This window comes from Zophobas morio, unplaced genomic scaffold, assembly GCF_036711695.1.
Source record: "Zophobas morio isolate AGI-343-1 ecotype UQ-CSIRO unplaced genomic scaffold, CSIRO_AGI_Zmor_V1 ptg000010l, whole genome shotgun sequence".
Classification (NCBI taxonomy): Eukaryota; Metazoa; Arthropoda; class Insecta; order Coleoptera; family Tenebrionidae; genus Zophobas; species Zophobas morio.
In genome coordinates, this window is record NW_026972115.1 from 3,437,297 (window position 1) to 3,456,351 (window position 19,055).

General features: G+C 31.4%; 1 protein-coding gene across 1 annotated transcript in view; it reads left to right on the forward strand.

Annotated features, from left to right (window-relative positions):
• LOC135126157 (uncharacterized) overlaps positions 1–16,171 on the forward strand; it is an 84,499-nt gene extending 68,328 nt beyond the window's left edge. Inside the window, exons 7-10 of the mRNA XM_064051995.1 lie at positions 7,716–8,808; positions 14,485–14,602; positions 14,719–14,958; positions 15,368–16,171. Of these exons, the coding sequence (XP_063908065.1) occupies positions 7,716–8,808; positions 14,485–14,602; positions 14,719–14,958; positions 15,368–15,448 (1,532 nt within the window). The 3' untranslated portion in view covers positions 15,449–16,171. The remainder of the gene's footprint in view (positions 1–7,715; positions 8,809–14,484; positions 14,603–14,718; positions 14,959–15,367) is intronic.
• The last annotated feature ends 2,884 nt before the right edge of the window (positions 16,172–19,055 follow it).

Genomic DNA, 19,055 nt, shown 5'->3' on the forward strand with positions numbered 1-19,055 from the left:
GGAAAATTCAAAAAACAAAAATTCTAGAATTGAGAAATTGAAAAAGCAAAAAATTGAAAAATAGAAAATTTAAAAACGAAAAATTGAAATCGATCAACGAAAAAATTTTAAATTGAAATGAATGATTAATATTTCTAAAAATTGACAAATCGAAAAAATACCAATCGAACAGTTGAAAAGCGAAAATTTGAAAAATCGAGAAACTGAAGAAATTCAAAAGTTGAAAAAGTGAGAGAAACAAAAAATAATAAAATCAAAAATTGAAGAAAGGAAAAATTGTAAAATCGAGAAATCAAAGAATCAAAAAATTGAAGAAATGAAAAATTTTAAAATAGAAAAATCGAAAAATTGAAATATCAAATCATTGAAAAATTGAAAAAATGCAAATCGAATGGTTGAAGAAACAAAAACATTGAAAAAAATATCAAAAAGTGAAAAAACCAAAATTTGTAAAATCAAAAATTCGAAAAAAGAAAAATTGTAAAAGCAAAAAATTGGAAAATTGAATAATTGGAAAATCGAAAAATTGAAACATTTCAAAGTTGAAATCGATCAACGAAAAAAAATTTAAATTAAAAACTCGAGATTTTAAAATTTTGAAAAATTGAAAAAATGCAAATCGAACAATTGGAAAAACCTAAATCTGAAAAATCGAGGAATTGAAAAATCAAAAAATTTTAATATTCAAAAGTTGCAAAAGTGAAAAGAATGACAAATTGTAAAATCGAAAAATTGAAAAGTCGCAACTTTGAGAAAACAAAAAAATAATTGAAAAGTTGAAAAATCGAAAAATTAAAGAAACGAAAAATTTTAAAATTGGGGAACTGATTGAGAAAACAAAAATTGGATAATTGAAAAATTCAAAAGTTGAAAATCCACAAAATTCTAAGGTCGAAAATTCAAGAATTGAAGGAACGAAAAATTTTAAAATCAAAAAATAAGTCGAGAAACTGAAAAATTAAAAAAAATCGAAAACCAAAACATCGAATAATTGAAAAATTAAAGAATTGAAAACTCGAAAAATTAAAAATTGAAAAAAATCAAAAAGAGAAAAAACCAAAAATTGCAAAATGAAAATTCAAGAAGCAAAAAATTGTAAAAAAATTAATTGAAAAGTTGAAAAATCCAAAAATTAAACGAAAAATGTTAAAATAGAGTAACTGAAAAATAGAAAAATTAAAAAAACAAAAATTCAATGATTGAAAAATTCAAAAGTTGAAAATATAAAGATTCCAAGGTGGGAAATTCAGAAATTCAATAAACGAAAAAATGAAAAATTGAATAATTAAAAATCGAGAATCCCAACAACTAAAAGAACGAAAACTTAAAATATCCAAAAAATAGCAAATCGAAAAGTTGAGGAAACGAAACATTAGAGAATCGAAACATTTAAAATCGAATTTCGAAAAATTCATTTATTGAAAAATTCAAAAGTTGAAACAATCAACGAAAAAATTTAAAATTGAAATGAAAACTCGAAAAATTAAAGTACCTAGAAATAGTAAAATCGAAAAATTGAAGAAATGAAAATTTTAACAATCGGCAAATCAAAACTCGCAAAGCAGAAATTAAAATGACAATAAAAAAAAATTAAAATATCTAAAAATTGAAAAATTCAAACACTAAAAATTTTAAATTGAAAACTCGAACATTGAAGAAACGAAAAATTCTTTTTTAAAGAAATCTCAAGCTTTTTATTATTATGAGAATTTTAAAGGATCTTGGAAGCCGTTGGAGTTTTGTTTTAGAAAAAAGTTTGAAACGACCTTTGAACGGTATTTAGTTCTTTTTTAGTGGCAAAATTTGAAAGAATCTCGGAGCCTCCTGATGTTTGATTTTTGAGAAAAATTTTGAGGATTCCGGGGTCTTCAGTGTGTTGTTTTTAAAAGATTCTCAAGAGCCGCTGGTCTGTATTTTTTGAGAAAAATTTGAAGACTCCGGGGTTGTTTGGAAAAATTTGTAAGAATCTCAGAGATCCCCAGGTGTTTGATTTTTGAAAATTGTATAAGAAATCTCAAGCATTTTATTATTAAAAGAATTTTAAAGGATCTTGAGAGCCGTTGGAGTTTTGTTTTAGAAAAAAGTTTGAAATAATCTTTGGACGGCGTTTTTTTTTTTAATGGTAGAATTTGGAAAAATCTCGGGGCCGCCTGAAGTTTAATTTTTGAGAAACATTTTGAAGACTGGGTTCTCCAGTCTGTTGCTTTTGAAAGATTCTCGAGAGCCGCTGGTTTATATTTTTTGAAAAAAACTTGAAGAATCTCCGGGGTTTTTCGGAAGAATTTGTAAGAATCTCAGGAATCCCAGGTGTTTGATTTTTGAAAGTTTTTTAAGAAATCTCAAGCATTTTATTATTAAAAGAATTTTAAAGAATCTTGAGAGCCGTTGGAGTTTTGTTTTAGAAAAAAGTTTTAAATAATCTTTGGACGGCGTTTGTTTTTTTTTTAATGGTAGAATTTGGAAAAATCTCGGGGCCTCCTGATGTTTGATTTTTGAGAAAAATTTTGAAGATTCTGGTGTCTCCAGTGTGTTGTTTTTAAAAGATTCTCAAGAGCCGCTGGTCTATATTTTTTGAGAAAAATCTGAAGACTCCGGGGTTTTTTGGAAAAATTTGTAAGAATCTTAGAGATCCCCAGGTGTTTGATTTTTGAAAATTGTATAAGAAATCTCAAGCATTTTATTATTAAAAGAATTTTGAAGGATCTGGAGAGCCGTTGGAGTTTTGTTTTAGAAAAAAGTTTGAAACAATTTTTGGACGGCATTTGTTTTTTTTAATGGTAGAATTTGGAAAAATCTCGGGACCGCCTGATGTTTGATTTTTGAGAAGAATTTTGAGGATTCTGGGGTCTCCAGTGTGTTGTTTTTAAAAGATTCTCAAGAGCCGCTGGTCTGTATTTTTTGAAAAAAATTTGAAGACTCCGGGGTTTTTTGGAAAAATTTGTAAGAATCTCAGATCCCCAGGTGTTTGATTTTTGAAAATTATATAAGAAATCTCAAGCATTTTATTATTAAAAGAATTTTAAAGGATGTTAAGAGCCGTTGGAGTTTTGTTTTAGAAAAAAGTTTGAAACAATTTTTGGACGGCGTTTGTTTTTTTTTGATTTTTGAGAAAAATTTTGAAGACTCTGGGGTCCCCAGTGGGTTCTTTTTGAAAGAGTCTCAAGAGTCGCCTGTCTATATTTTCTGAAAAAAAAAAAATAATAAGAATCTCGGGGGTCTCTTGGAAGAATTTGTAAAAATTTCAGGGATCCCTGGTGTTTGACTTTTGAAAATTTTTGAAGAAATTTCAGGGGTTTTGAAAGAATCTCGGGGGTCTCTTAGAATAATTTGTAAGAATGTCGGGAATCCTCGGTGTTTGACTTTTGATTTTTTTCTAGAAATTTCTTGGGTTCCAAGTGGTTTATTACTAAAAGAATGTTAAGGAATCTTGGGAGCCGTAGTAGTTTTGTTTTAGAAATAAGTTTGAAACAATTTTTGGACCCCGTTGGTTTTTGTTAGTGCTAGAATTTGAAAAAATCTCAGGGCCTCCTGATGTTTGATTTTTGAGAAAAATTTTGAAGATTCTGGGGTCTCGAGTGTGTTACTTTTGAAAGAATCTCAAGAGTCGCTTGTCTATATTTTCTAAAAAAAAAAAAAAAAAATAATAATAAGAATCTCGGGAGTCTCTTGGAAGAATTTGTAATAGTTTCAGGGATCCCTGGTGTTTGACTTTTGAAAATTTTTGAAGAAATTTCAGGGATTTCAAGTGTTTCATTATCAAAAGAATTTTAAAGGATCTTGAAAAAAATTGAAAGAATCTCGGGGGTCTCTTAGAATAATTTGTAAGAATGTGGGGAATCCCCGGTGTTTGACTATTGATTTTTTCTAGAAATTTCTTGGCTTCCAAGTGGTTTATTACTAAAAGAATGTTAAGGAATCTTGGGAGCCGTTGTAGTTTTGTTTTAGAAATAAGTTTGAAACAATCTTTGGACCCCGTTGGTTTTTTTTATAGTGCTAGAATTTGAAAAAATCTCAGGGCCTTCTGATGTTTGATTTTTGAGAAAAATTTTGAAGACTCTGGAGTCCCCAGTGGGTTGTTTTTGAAAGAATCTCAAGAGTCGCCTGTCCATATTTTCTGAAAAAAAAAAAAAATAATAAGAATCTCGGGGGTCTCTTGGAAGAATTTGTAGGAATTTCAGGGATCCCTGGTGTTTGACTTTTGAAAATTTTTGAAGAAATTTCAGGGGTTTCAAGTGTTTCATTACCAATAGAATTTTGAAGGATCTTGAAAAAAATTGAAAGAATCTCGAGGGTCTCTTAAAAGAATTTGTAAGAATGTCGGAAATCCCCGGTGTTTGACTTTTGATTTTTTCTAGAAATTTCTTGGGTTCCAAGTGGTTTATTATTAAAAGAATGTTAAGGAATCTTGGGAACCGTTGTAGTTTTGTTTTAGAAATAAGCTTGAAACAATCTTTGGACCCCGTTGGTTTTTTTTAGTACTAGAATTTGAAAAAATCTCAGGGCCTCCTGATGTTTGATTTTTGAGAAAAATTTTGAAGACTCTGGGGTCTCCAGTGTGTTGTTTTTGAAAGAATGTCAAGAGCCGCTTTTCTATATTTTTTGAAAAAAATTTAAAGAATCTTTGTGTCCTTGGAAGAATTTTTAAGAATCTCAAGGATCGCCGGTGTTTGACTTTTGAAAATTTTTGAAGAAATTTCAGGGGTTCCAAGCATTTTATCATTAAAAGAATTTTAAAGGATCTTGACAGCCATTGGAGTTTTGTTTTAGAAAAAAGGTTGAAACAATCTTTGGACGACGTTTGTTTTTTTTTTTTAGTGCTAGAATTTGAAAAAATCTGGGGGCCTCCTGATGTTTGATTTTTGAGAAAAACTTTGAAGATTCTGGGGTTTTCAGTGTGTTGCTTTTGAAAGATTCTCAAGAGACGCTTTTCTATATTTTTTGAAAAAAATTTGAAGAATCTCCGGGTTTTTTGGAAGAATTTATAAGAATCTTCAGGAATCTCCAGTGTTTGGTTTTTGATTTTTTTTAAAGAAATTTCCGGGGTTCTAAGTGGTTTATTATTAAAAGAATGTTAAGGAATCTTGGGAGCCGTTGTAGTTTCGTTTTAGAAAAAAAATTGAAAAAACTCTCGGGGCGTCCTGATGTTTGATTTTTGTGAAAAATTTTGGAAGACTCTGGGGTCTCCATTGTGTTGTTTCTGAAAGAATCTCAAGAGCCGCTTTTCAATATTTTATGAAAAAAATTTAAAGAATCTCGGGGATCTCTTGGAAGAATTTGTAAGAATCTCGGGAATCCCTGGTGTTTGACTTGAAAATTTTTGACGAAATTTCAGGGGTTCCAAGCATTTTATTATTAATTGAATTTTAAAGGAAGTTTGGACTTTTTTTTAAGAAGCCCTTAGTAGCCCTATTAAACGGAGAAGGCCTCTTGGTGTTTTATTTTTTGAGGAATTTGACAGAATAGAACCTCCTGATGTTTGATAAAAAAAAAATTAAGACTCATGAATCTCCCATGTGAAAGAATCTGAAGAGGGGCTGGTCTATATTTTTTGAAAAAAAATTTAAAGAATCTCGGATGTCCCTTGAAAGAACTTATAAGATAAAACTGATTTTGGCAAATCATATATCCTCTGGGAAACTAGCGGGCGGGTGGGCGGGGCTAGTTCGCTAAGATATATAAGACTAATTTTGGCAAATGCCATACCCTCTGAGGAATCAAAGGAAAGGCCAAGATGAAACTAGTTCTAGATGATTCCATTTCTGTAAATATTGGCTTGACAAATAGAAACGGAATTCAAAAGTCATGGTATCAAAAGAAATAGAATAAGAAAAGAGCTAGTTTCTGAGAATCTATAAAAATATAGAATGTTGGAGAAATTTGCGGAAGATGTGGAAGAATTTTGACTTATGCACATACTGTTATTGAAAGCGGAGGTAAGGTGGTAAGAAATCTAAGAAAATTCTAGGTTCTATCAGACTTTGATGTTTAGAACAAGAACTGAGAAGATAAAAACAAGACAATGAAGTTAATTCTAGATGATTCCATTTCTATCTAAGAGTATTAGTCTGACAATATATAACGTTATGTAGATCTCAGAAACGGGATTTAAAATCTTGAAATTAACAGAAATAGAATACGAAAAAAGCTGGTTTTCAAGATCAGTAGGGGCAAAATCAGTCTTACCTTAACAAATACTAGGCCCGCCCACCCGCCCCCTATTTTCCCAAAGGTTATATCATTTGCCAAAATCAGCCTTATCTTAGCAAGTACTAGCCCCGCCCACCCGCCCCCTATTTTTTCAAAGAATATATGATTTGCCAAAATAAGACTTATGTTAGCAAGTTCTAGTCCAGCCCACCCCCCCTTTATTTTCTCAGAGGGTAGTACTTGCTAGTACTTGCTCAGATAAGACTGATTTTGGCAAATCACATATCTTCTGACAAAATATGGGCGGGTGGGCGGGGCTACCACTTGGTCAAATAAGGCTGATTTTGGCAAATCACATATCCGCTGAGAAAATATGGGCGGGTGAGCGGGGCTACCACTTGCTCAGATAAGACTGATTTTGGCAAATCACATATCCTCTGAGAAAATATGGGCGGGTGGGCGGGGCTACTACTTGCTCAGATAAGACTGATTTTGGCAAATGCCGTACCCTCTGAGAAAACAAAAGTCGGGGCGAGATGAAACTAGTTCTAGGCGATTCCATTTCTGAGAGTATTGGCTTGACAAATAGAAACGGAATTCAAAAGTCATGGTATCAAAAGAAATAGAATAAGAAAAGAGCTAGTTTCTGAGAATCTATAAAAATATAGAATGTTGGTGAAATTTGCGGAAGAAGTGGAAGAATTTTGACTTATGCACGTACTGTTATAGAAAGTAGAGGTAAGGTGGTAAGAAATCTAAGAAAATTCTAGGTTCTATCAGATTTTGAATTTTAGAACAAGAACTGAGAATACAGAAACAAGACAATGAATTTAATTCTAGATGATCCCATTTCTATCTAAGAGTATTAGTCTGACAATATATAACGTTATGTAGATCTCAGAAATGGGATTTAAAATCTTGAAATTAACAGAAATAGAATACAAAAAAAGCTGGTTTTCAAGATCAGTAGGGGCAAAATCAGTCTTACCTTAACAAATACTAGGCCCGCCCACCCGCCCCCTATTTTCCCAAAGGTTATATCATTTGCCAAAATCAGTCTTTCTTAGCAAGTACTAGTGTTTGATTCTTGTTTTTTTTTTAAGAATTTTCAGTTTCGAATTGATTTATTATTTAAAAGAATTTTAAAAAAATCTTGGGAGCTTTAGAAAAAATTTTGGAACAACCCTTGGACGCCGTTTGTTTTTTTTTAGTGCTAAAATTTTTAAAAATCTCGGGGCCTCCTGATGTTTGATTTTTTAGAAAAAATTGAAAAACTGGTGTCTTTTTGAAAGAATCTCAAAGGCCGCTTGTCTATATTTTTTGAAGAAAATTGAAAAAGTTGAAAGAATCTCGGGGGTCTCTTGGAAGAATTTGTAAGAATCTCAGGTATCCCTGGTATTTGCCTTTTGAAAATTTTTCAAAAAATTTCAAGGGTTTCAAGCATTTTATTGTTAAAAAAATTTAGTGTTTTATTTTTGAGCAACTTGAAAGAATTTCAGCACCTCCTGATGTTTGATTATCGAAAAAAATAAAATAAAAAACACCCCACTGATTAATTTTTTTTGTAGATGAGTCAACCCGTCGCGAGGAGCACGAGGCCGCCTACGGCCTCCTCTCGCTCGCCCAGAAGACCTCCCAGGCCCTCCACATCGGCGACTCCAGCAGCCCCACCGGCGTGGACGGCCCGCACCCCCACAACGTCCTCAACACCGAAGAAATCGTCCACGTCTCCAAATCCAACTACGTCAAGAACAAGATCCTCGACGACAAGCCGCCCATGAACTTCAGCGCGCCCAAGCTCAGCCTCACCGCCTCCAGCAGCGGCGACGAGGACACCCAACTCGCCCACTTCCTCGGCAAAACCACCATCAACCGACCCCTCACCTACCCCTACACGTCGGTCCTGCCGCCCTCCCCCGAGCCCGACAAAGAAAAGAGCATCAAGCAGTTCCACGTGATCCAGAAGTACGCCCGCGCCGCCTCCCCCAAGCTGCGCGAGTCCCCGAAGCCCGCGAAGGACCGGACCCGAGTGAGCGCGAGCGAAGTGCCGAACGCGAAAGTGAACAGTGCGCAGACGCCGCTGCTCAAGGTCAACGACGCGCCGGTGCTCGACGGACTCGCGACCGACCTGCGCAAGCGCAAGCTCAGCTACGAGGAGTTCGAGCGGCCGAAGCAGCCGAAGACGGACGAGGTGATCGACCTGTCGATGCCGGCGGAGAAGGCCGAGGCGCGGTTCAACGGCGACGCGGCGGCCGACGAGGCGTTCGCGAAGGCGGCCGAGGAGAAGGCGCCGGCGCGCAGCAACGGGTACGTGGTGCTGCCGATGGCGAGTGACGTGAGCATAAACTACGTGATCCAGGAGGGGCAGGCGAACGGGGACTCGCCCAAGTACAAGGCGGTGGAGTACGACAACAGCGCGATGGAGACGCTGGCGGACATCGCGACCAAGCAGGTCAAGCTCGAAAAGAACACGCTGGCGAAGAGCGTGGCGTCGGAGTACCTGAAGATCGCGACGAAGAACGAGGCGGCGGGGGACGGCGGCAGGGAGGCGAACGCCTTCGGGAGGGTGAACCAGGAGGTGAACGATTTGCTGGTGCGGCCGGAGGGGAACAAGAGCTGCCATATTTGCGCGAAGAGCTTCAGCAAGGCGCCGCAGTTGAGGTAGGGGTGAAGGTAGGGCGTGCAAAATCAGTTGGGAGAGGTGGTTTACGCGCGACAGCGTAGCTGCTGAAACGCGTCGAAAAAAATTGTTGTATATATTCTTCTGAGTTATGACTAAAATTTTTCAATTTTTGAATTGTTCGGTTTTTAGAGACATATTTTCATTTTCGTGTTTTGTTTTTAATTTTCCCTATTCTTTATTCTTAATTTTTCAATATTTCAACAAAAAATACAATGGCATGTAAAATGGAAAATTGAAAGTTGAGAAATTGCAAAATCGCATGCACCAAGAATTGAAAATCAAAAAATGCAAAACGAAAAATCGAAAATTCAAAAGTTGAAACATAAATGAGAAACTGGTAATTAAAAAAAAACTAAAAATAGTAAAATCGAGATCCCGAAGAAACCAAAACTTGAGAAAATTCAGAAATTGAAAACTCAAAAAAGTTGCATATCAAAAAATTGAAAAATAGAAAAATTTTTGGAATCGAAAAATTGAAAGATAGAATAATTGAAGATGAAAAATTCTAGAATTCAAACATTTAAATTTGAAAAATCCCAAACTCGAAAATTCGAAAATCCAAAAAAAAATCCAATCATTGAAAAATTCGAAAGTTGAAACCGAAGGACAAAAAAAATTCTAATTGAAAACTCGAAAATTTAAAAACTTGCATAAAAATTGAAAAATCCCACTCGAATAGTTGAAGAACGAAAAATTGAAAAAGTGAGAAACTGAAGAAATTGAAATTCAAAAAGAAATTCAAAAGTCGAAAAAAGGAAAAATAGTAAAATCGAGAATTTGAATAATCGGAACATTTTAAAAATTGAAAAATTCGAAGATCAAAATATTGAATAATTGAGAAATTGAAAAAATGCGCAAATCGAAGAGTTGAAGAAACGGTATATTGAAAAAAGAAAAAAACGAAAGGTGAAAAAACGAAAAATAGTAAAATGGAAAATTCAAAAAACAAAAATTCTAGAATTGAGAAATTGAAAAAGCAAAAAATTGAAAAATTGAACAGTTGAAAAATAGAAAATTTAAAAACGAAAAATTGAAATCGATCAACGAAAAAATTTTAAATTGAAATGAATGATTAATATTTCTAAAAATTGAAAAATCGAAAAACTACCAATCGAACAGTTGAAAAGCGAAAATTTGAAAAATCGAGAAACTGAAGAAATTCAAAAGTTGAAAAAGTGAGAGAAACAAAAATTAATAAAATCAAAAATTGAAGAAAGGAAAAATTGTAAAATCGAGAAATCAAAGAATCAAAAAATTGAAGAAATGAAAAATTTTAAAATAGAAAAATCGAAAAATTGAAATATCAAAGCATTGAAAAATTGAGAAAACCAAAATTTGTAAAATCGAAAATTCAGAAAAAGAAAAATTGTAAAAGCAAAAAATTGGAAAATTGAAGAATTGAAAAATCGAAAAATTGAAACATTCCAAAGTAGAAATCGATCAACGAAAAAAATTTTAAATTAAAAACTCGATATTTTAAAATTTTTAAAAATTGAAAAATCGAAAAAATGCAAATCGAACAATTGGAAAAACGTAAATCTGAAAAATCGAGGAATTAAAAAATCAAAAAATTTTAATATTCGAAAGTTGCAAAAGTGAAAAGAATGAGAAATTGTAAAATCGAAAAATTAAAGAAACAAAAAATTTTAAAATTGGGTAACTGATTGAGAAAACCAAAATTGAATAATTGAAAAACTCAAAAGTTCAAAATCCACAAAATTCCAAGGTCGAAAATTCAGACATTGAAGGAACGAAAAATTTTAAAATGAAAAATAAGTCGAGAAACTGAAAAATAAAAAAAATCGAAAATCAAAACATTGTATAATCGAAAAATTCAAGAATTGAAATTTCAAAAAATTAAAATATCCAAATATTGAAAAATTGAAAAAAATCAATAAGGGAAAAAACCAAAAATAGTAAAATCGAAAATTCAAGAAACAAAAAATTGTAAAATTGAGAAATTAAAGAGTTGAAAAATCAAAAATTTAAACACGAAAAATTTTAAAATGAAAACATTAAAAATCAAGAAATTGATAAATCGAAAAATTCTAGAGTTGAAATCGATCAAGGAAAAAAATTTTAAATTAAAAATTCGATATTTTAAAATTTCTAAAAATTGAAAATCGAAAAAATGCAAACCGAACAATTGAAAAAACGTAAATTTGAAAAATCGAGGAATTGAAAAATTTAAAAATTCAAAAGTTGCAAAGGTGAAAATAATGACAAATTGTAAAACCGAAAAGTCACAAATTTGAGAAAACAAAAAATTAATTGAGAAGTTAAAACTCATTGAAAAAATAAAAATTGAATAATTGAAAAATTCAAAAGTTGAAAATCCACAAAATTCCAAGGTTGAAAATTCAAGAATTGAGGGAACGAAAAATTTTAAAATCGAAAAATAAGTCGAAAAATTGAAAAATTAAAAAAATCGAAAACCAAAACATCGAATAATTGAAAAATTGAAGAATTGAAAACTCGAAAAATTAAAAATTGAAAAAATCAGAAAGAGAAGAAACCAAAAATAGGAAAATCGAAAATTCAAGAAGCAAAAAATTATAAAAAAATTAATTGAAAAGTTGAAAAATCCAAAAATTAAACTAAACATTTTAAAATAGAGTAACTGAAAAAATCAAAATTTATTTTATTTATTTTATTTTTTATTTTATTGAATAACTAAAATCGAGAATCAGAACAACTGAAAGAACGAAAACTTAAAATATCCAAAAAATAGCAAATCGAAAAGTTGAGGAAACGAAAAATTAGAGAATCGAAACATTAAAAATCGAATTTCGAAAAATTCATTTGTTGAGAAATTCAAAAGTTGAATCAATCAACGAAAAAATTTAAAATTGAAATGAAAACTCGAAAAATTAAAGTACCTAGAAATAGTAAAATCGAAAAATTGAATAAATGAAAAATTTAACAATCGGCAAATCAAAACTCGCAAACCAGAAATTAAAATGACAATTAAAAAAAATTAAAATATCTAAAAATTGAAAAATTCAAAAGTTGAAAATTCAAAGACTAAAAATTTTAAATTGAAAACTCGAAAATTGAAGAAACGAAATATGAAAAAGCAAACAATTAAAAATCGAAAAAAAGCTAAAAACTGAAAAATTGGAAATTGAGAAACTAAAAAATTTTAAGACCGAAAAATTTAATAATAGAAAAATTAAAAGTTGAAAATTAAAAAATTCCAAGGTAAAAATTTAGAAATTGAAGAAACGAAAAAATGAAAAATTGTACAATTAAAACCCGAGAATCAGAAAAACTGAAAAAACGAAAACTGAAAATATCTAAAAATTGAGAAATAGCAAATTGAAAAATTAGAGAATCGAATAAATAAAAATCGAAAAACTGAAAAATCTAAAAATTCGAATTTCGAAGAATTTAATAATTGAAAAATTCAAAAGTTTCATCAGTCACGAAAAAATTTAAAATCGAAAAATTGAAGAAATGAAAAATCTACCAATCGACAAATGAAAACTCGTAAACTGGAAACTAGAAAAATTAAAATATCTAAAAATCGAAAAATTCAGAAAACAAAATTCAAAAGTTGAAATATTCATACACTAAAAAAAATTAAATTGAAAAATCGGAAAAATCGAAAAAACGAAAAAAAAAACTAAAAACTGACAAATTGCAAATTAAGAAACTAAAAAATCAAAAAATTCGAACATCGAAAAATTTTAATAATAAAGAAATTAAAAGTTGAGAATTCAAAAATTCTAAGGTAAAATTTAGAAATTGAAAAAAATTGAATAATTAAAAATCGAGAATGAGAAAAACTGAAAAAACGAAAAATTGAAGAATCGAAAAATTAAAGATCGGGAAAGTGAGAAATCGAAAAATTCACATTTTGAAAAATTTAATAATTGAAAAATTCAATAGTTGAAGCAATCATCAAAAAAAATTAAAATTGAAATGAAAACTCGAAAAATTAAAAATTTAACAATCGACAAATCAAAACTCGCAAACTGGAAATTAGAAAAATTAAAATATCTAAAAATTGAAGAAATGAAATATGAAAAATCAAACAATTAAAATTCGAAAATCTGAAAACGAAAAAATAGCTAAACACCGAAAAATTGCAAATCGAGAAAGTAAAAAATAAAAAAATTTGAAGTTCGAAATAATGAAAAATCGAATAATAAAAAAAAATAAAAGTTGAAAATTCAAAATTTCCTAGGTCGAAAATTCAAAAATGAAACTAAAAAATCAAAAAATTCGAGGATCGAAAGCTTGAATAATAAAAAATTAAAAGTTAGAAATTCAAAAATTCCAAGATCAAAGATTTAGAAACTGAAGAAACAAAAAAATGAGAAATTGAACAATTAAAAATCAAAAATTAGAAAAACCGAAAAAAAGCGAAAACTTAAAATACATATCTGAAAATTGAAAAGTGACAATGGAAAAATTGAAGAATCGAAAAATTAAAAATCGAGAATCTGAAAAATCGAAAAATGCGATTTTGAAAAATTTTATAATATAAAATAAGAAACGAAAATTGAATAATTGAAAAATTCAAAAGTTGAAAATCCAAAAACTGAAAATTTTAAATTGATTACTCGAAAATTGAATAATAAAAAAATTAAAAGTTGAAAATTCAAAAATGCAATTACTGAAAAATCGAAAAATTGAAAAAATTGGATAATTGAAAAATCAAAAGTCAAAAATTCAGAATTTTAAAAATTAAATCGATAAACGAAAAAATTGAAAACTCGAAAAATAAAAATATCTAGAAATTGAAAAAGCGAGAAAAAAAATAATAATCAAAATTCGAAAACTGAAGAAACGAAAAATCGATACGTTGAAAAAAAGGAAACATTTTCAAATCGAAATTTAAAATACCGAGGGACTATTATTGTTTGTGATTTTTTTTGTCAAGTTGGCAACCTATTTAAAATTTTATGAAGGCATACCTGCCATCGTCTCAACCAATCAACACGCTTGTTAGGCGTGCTTATGTCAAAATTGACAATTGTGATTTGACGTACTATCACAGATGCCAATAATTCAGAGTTGCCAACACAAAAATTGGCTTCAATCATTAATAGTCACTCGTTATTTAAGCCATCAGTGGTGCATTTTTTTTTCATTTCAATTAATGAAAATATTGTTTAATGCGAACCAAAAGCCACTATGACAAAAAAAACTGACTTAATTAATCCTGTTACAATTTTTTCGAAGTTATTTATAAAAATATCTCGATTGTTACGGAATATCGATGTACTGCAATGATAACAATTCCACCGAATCTAATCATAATTCACACAATTGAAACCGATATTTCAATATTTCATGAATATTTGCCACCGAGGTTCAAATATTTAAAATTTTCAGTATTTTCTCAGTTATGTCACAGCTCACACCACATAAGTCAAGGTTGCGTGACTTGCATTTTTCATTATGTTTTGTGGTTTTGAATATCTTCACGCTTTTTACCATAAAAATCCAAAGTTCAAAAGGTTAATGTATTGATAATAATTAATTAACCTTTCCTTCTGACTGCTAATGTGTTTATATTTTTTATAAGTTGAGTAATTATTCCACAACTATTACACAACAATCTTCAAACCTCGCAAAAAATTACACCGCCAACTGATTTTGCACCCATCGACTCCTCGAGCCCGTTTTTGACCCTCTTCTTCCAGGCTACACATGAACATCCACTACCTAGAACGTCCGTTTCGGTGCCATTCGTGTTCTGTGAGCTTTCGGACCAAAGGCCATCTACAAAAACACGAGAGGAGTGCTAGTCATCACAATAAGGTACGACGAAATCGAAATTAAAATTAAAAAAAAATCGTGCTCTCTCGATTATCGCGAATTAAGCCACCGACGTAAACCAACAGGTGATGGGTCTATTTTGTACGTGTTTGTTTTAGTTATCTTCATCTCCTGCCTTATCTTCGTCAGAGCCTCGGCCGTTCAAATGCGTCGATTGTAATATAGCGTTTCGAATACACGGACATCTGGCGAAACATTTGCGCTCGAAAATGCACATCATGAAGTTGGAATGTCTTGCAAAAATACCTTTCGGTTTGTACGCGGAGTTGGAAAGGTCTAACAGTCTGCTTACGGAAATAAATACTGCTGATGGGGACCAATGTTTAGAGAGTTTAAAGGTGGGTGCATGCTTTCGTGACTCCACGTCAGGTCGATACAAAACAAAAAAAATCAATATGTGTATGTTTTTGAGAGAACTGGTGCCCGACTTATAGAAAAAAAATAGTTTAATTCTTGAAATTAACCTTGAGATTGCTAAATACGAGATAACTAGACCCGTGGGGTTTTTTAGCCACGAACTTGATAATACATTTCGCGGAATTTCCATGTATGAATTTTAAAGTAAACACAGTGGGAACGAAGCAAAAACGTAAAGAAAACACGCGTCTGAGGTTTAAAGGGTATGAAAACATTTACAGTATTGTGAGATTTTCCAGTACTGTTTTTTGGAATTTTGTACTGACGTGGAGTACATTGATGTGACGTTTAATCAGCTTTGATTATCGAAATCTCCCGTTTCTGTTGCAGACTTTAGCCAAGAAGGTTTTTATCAACGACCCAAGTAAGTTGAATCAATTGAATTCAGAAGCTGCAGACGCAGATAGCTAGATAAGCAAATCACTAATTTAATTTCGTGCAAGACTGAACCAAAATCTTAAAGAAGAGTATACATTTTATAAGATATAGGATAAAAATATAGTCTTTGTTATACCTATAAGAAAGTATATTTTAAATCATTTCTCATGTGTCAAATATGTTATGTGATATAAGAATAAGGCTAGGTAAATGTTTTACAATCTTGTTTTAGTTGGTCAAACCATTTTAGTAATTGACTTCCTGTATTTTTAATTTGTTTTCGTTTTAAGCCGAGATCCTCAAGAATTTTTATTTGGTTGTCGCGAGGGAATCAAGTTTTATTTTATATTTTGATCTTATGTTAAGATTATCCTCCCTAAGTTGATATTATTACCTGTTTTTAGGTATTTTATAGAGACATAAACTTTAAGTTTTAAGTGTTGTATAAATAGATCATGTTAAGCTAATTTCATGTTGTACATATTGTTTATACCATTAGGCGATTTGTGTAATGTTAGTAGTTACATGAGTTAACACACTTCTTCATTTGTTTCATGCGTTCTTCCCAATTATTCAAGATTCTCATTTGCTCCAAGCGTAGATCAGTTATTTTTTTATTTGTAGTTTTGGGTTAACTCGTTTAATTAACCTTCATTTGCGAAATGAAAATGATAATTCTGTTTATATTGTTGAAAAAAGTACAAGATTATTATTGTTACAAATGAAATTTTGTTTTAAATATAACTATTAATTTTCCCACGACTTTCATTTAAATAACACAGTTTTATTTTTCGTTTAAAAATTATTAAAGTGGATGCCCGGCGCCTCCACCATTTTGGCTAGATTTTGCGCATCTTAAAATAGACGTGTGGTTGGTTTATATTTTTTCTAATTCTATGGTTTTGTAATCATAACCTCAACCAGATTTAATGGACATTAACATCCTGCCAAACGAGTTTAAATCTAAAGCTGGGTTTGCACAATTTAAAAAAAATGGTCGAAAGTTGTTTTGACAGAACTTCCCTCGCTCCTGAAGTACAATGACACATATCCAGCATTTTCGCGTTGAGTTTTTCTTTCCATTATTTTGTGATGACGTCACAAACACGTGGTGCAGTGTAATACTAAAAATAACAGTTTCGTATTCCCAAAACTTTCTGGGAAAATGGAGCCGTTCCTGATTTAATCAATAAAATAAATTTACTCATTCATTGATTTTTTTGAGCCACCTGTTTAAGCAAATCTAAAAAATATGCATGCAGTGATAAATCACATGTTAAAACTTATCACATTTTGCACATTTCGGGTAGATTAAGGAATTTAACTCGTTACTAATGAAGTTTGCAATTTAACAACTTTAAATTTCACAAGTTTTTACAATATTAATACGGGCAAAATCAGTTTTATCTTAACAAGTACTCGGCCCGCCCACCCGCCCTCTATATTCTCATAGGATATATCTTCTGCCGAAATAAGTTTTGTCTTAGCAAGTATTAGCCCCACCCACCCACCCTTTACTTTCTTGGAAAGTATGTCATCTGCCAAAATCAGTTTTATCTTCCCAAGTATTATCTACGTCCACCCGCCCCCTATTTTCTCAGATGATATGTCATTCATTTTTGCGAAATTTGAAGAAGGGGGGACCGTTAAAAAATTTCAATTTTAAAAAAGTTGTCTAAAAATTATGAAAAAATTCAAGGACGTAGATTTCGACACGCTGATTCCAAAAATATAGCATGTTGATGGTCACGAAGCAAGATTTTCGAAAAAATCGTTGCGAAATGCGAATTTTTGAAAATTTCAAAAATTTCGAAATTTCAACGTTCGATTCTGGAAAAACCGTTGCATGTATCAAAAAACCGAAGCCGGATTTGAGTTCTACGGCTCGAAATCTACAAGAAAATGTATTTAGTTGAGTTTCGAAAATGTCAAAATTTTTGCGAAATTTGAAGAAGGGGGGACCGTTAAAAAATTTCAATTTTAGAAGTTGTCTAAAAATTATGAAAAAATTCAAGGACGTAGATCTCGACACGCTGATTCCAAAAATATAGCATGTTGATGGTCACGAAGCAAGATTTTCGAAAAAATCGTTGCGAAATGCGAATTTTTGAAAATTTCAAAAATTTCCAAATTTCAACGGTCGATTCTGGAAAAACGGTTGCATGTATCAAAAAACCGAAGCCGGATTTAAGTTCTACGGCTCGAAATCTACAAGAAAATGTATTTAGTTGAGTTTCGAAAATGTCAAAATTTTTGCGAAATTTGAAGAAGGGGGGACCGTTAAAAAATTTCAGTTTTAAAAAAGTTGTCTAAAAATTATGAAAAAATTCAAGGACGTAGATCTCGACACGCTGATTCCAAAAATATAGCATGTTGATGGTCACGAAGCAAGATTTTCGAAAAAATCGTTGCGAAATGCGAATTATTGAAAATTTCAAAAATTTCGAAATTTCAACGGTCGATTCTGGAAAAACGGTTGCATGTATCAAAAAACCGAAGCCGGATTTGAGCTCTACGGCTCGAAATCTACAAGAAAATATATTTAGTTGAGTTTCGAAAATGTTAAAATTTTTGCGAAATTTGAAGAAGGGGGGACCGTTAAAAAATTTCAATTTTAAAAAAGTCGTCTAAAAATTATGAAAAAATTCAAGGACGTAGATCTCGACACGCTGATTCCAAAAATATAGCATGTTGCTTGTCACGAAGCAAGATTTTCGAAAAAATCGTTGCGAAATGCGAATTTTTGAAAATTTCAAAAATTTCGAAATTTCAACGGTCGATTCTGGAAAAACGGTTGCATGTATCAAAAAACCGAAGCCGGATTTGGGTTCCACGGCTCGAAATCTACTAGAAAATGTATTTAGTTGAGTTTCGAAAATGTCAAAATTTTTGCGAAATTTGAAGAAGGGGGGACCGTTAAAAAATTTCAATTTTAGAAAAGTTGTCTAAAAATTATGAAAAAATTCAAGGACGTAGATCTCGACACGCTGATTCCAAAAATATAGCATGTTTCGAGAAAACGTAAAAGTATACAGTCGGTCGACGGACTCGATTACAATACTTGACTCGCTGACGTACGCTCAGGAAGTAAAAATTTTCCGTGAACACAACTGTCTTCCATTTATGAAAAATGTAATGTAATGGTGAATTAAATTGCGAAAACAATGGATCAAAGTATTGGATGGATCCTTTTAATTACTGGTGAATTTTATGCAACGAACTTTACGGAGCTGTATTATTGGTTGCATATGCGTTCATAACATTATTAAATGCATAATTTTAACATTAAAAAGACGTTTGTTTATAAAAATTACTCACTTACCATGTGTATTTCTTGTCGATGTGATAGCCCCCTTTATTAAGGCACTCATTTTGGAAAAATACCAGCTTCTCCGTATTCTTTTTTCCCAATCATTTGCCTGTTTAAACCGTATAATTTAAATTACAGTCTGTGAAATTCGGAGAAATCGTAGCAAATGAAAATCAAGTCGATGAACTTTTAGATTTTGTTTTATTATTTTTCCAGCAAAAACACCCTTATGGCCCCCAAAAACATACTTTGAATAATGAAAATTGATGAATTGACTGACTATTAATGACTGAAGCAAATTTTTGGGCAACTACAATGGCATAATAAAAC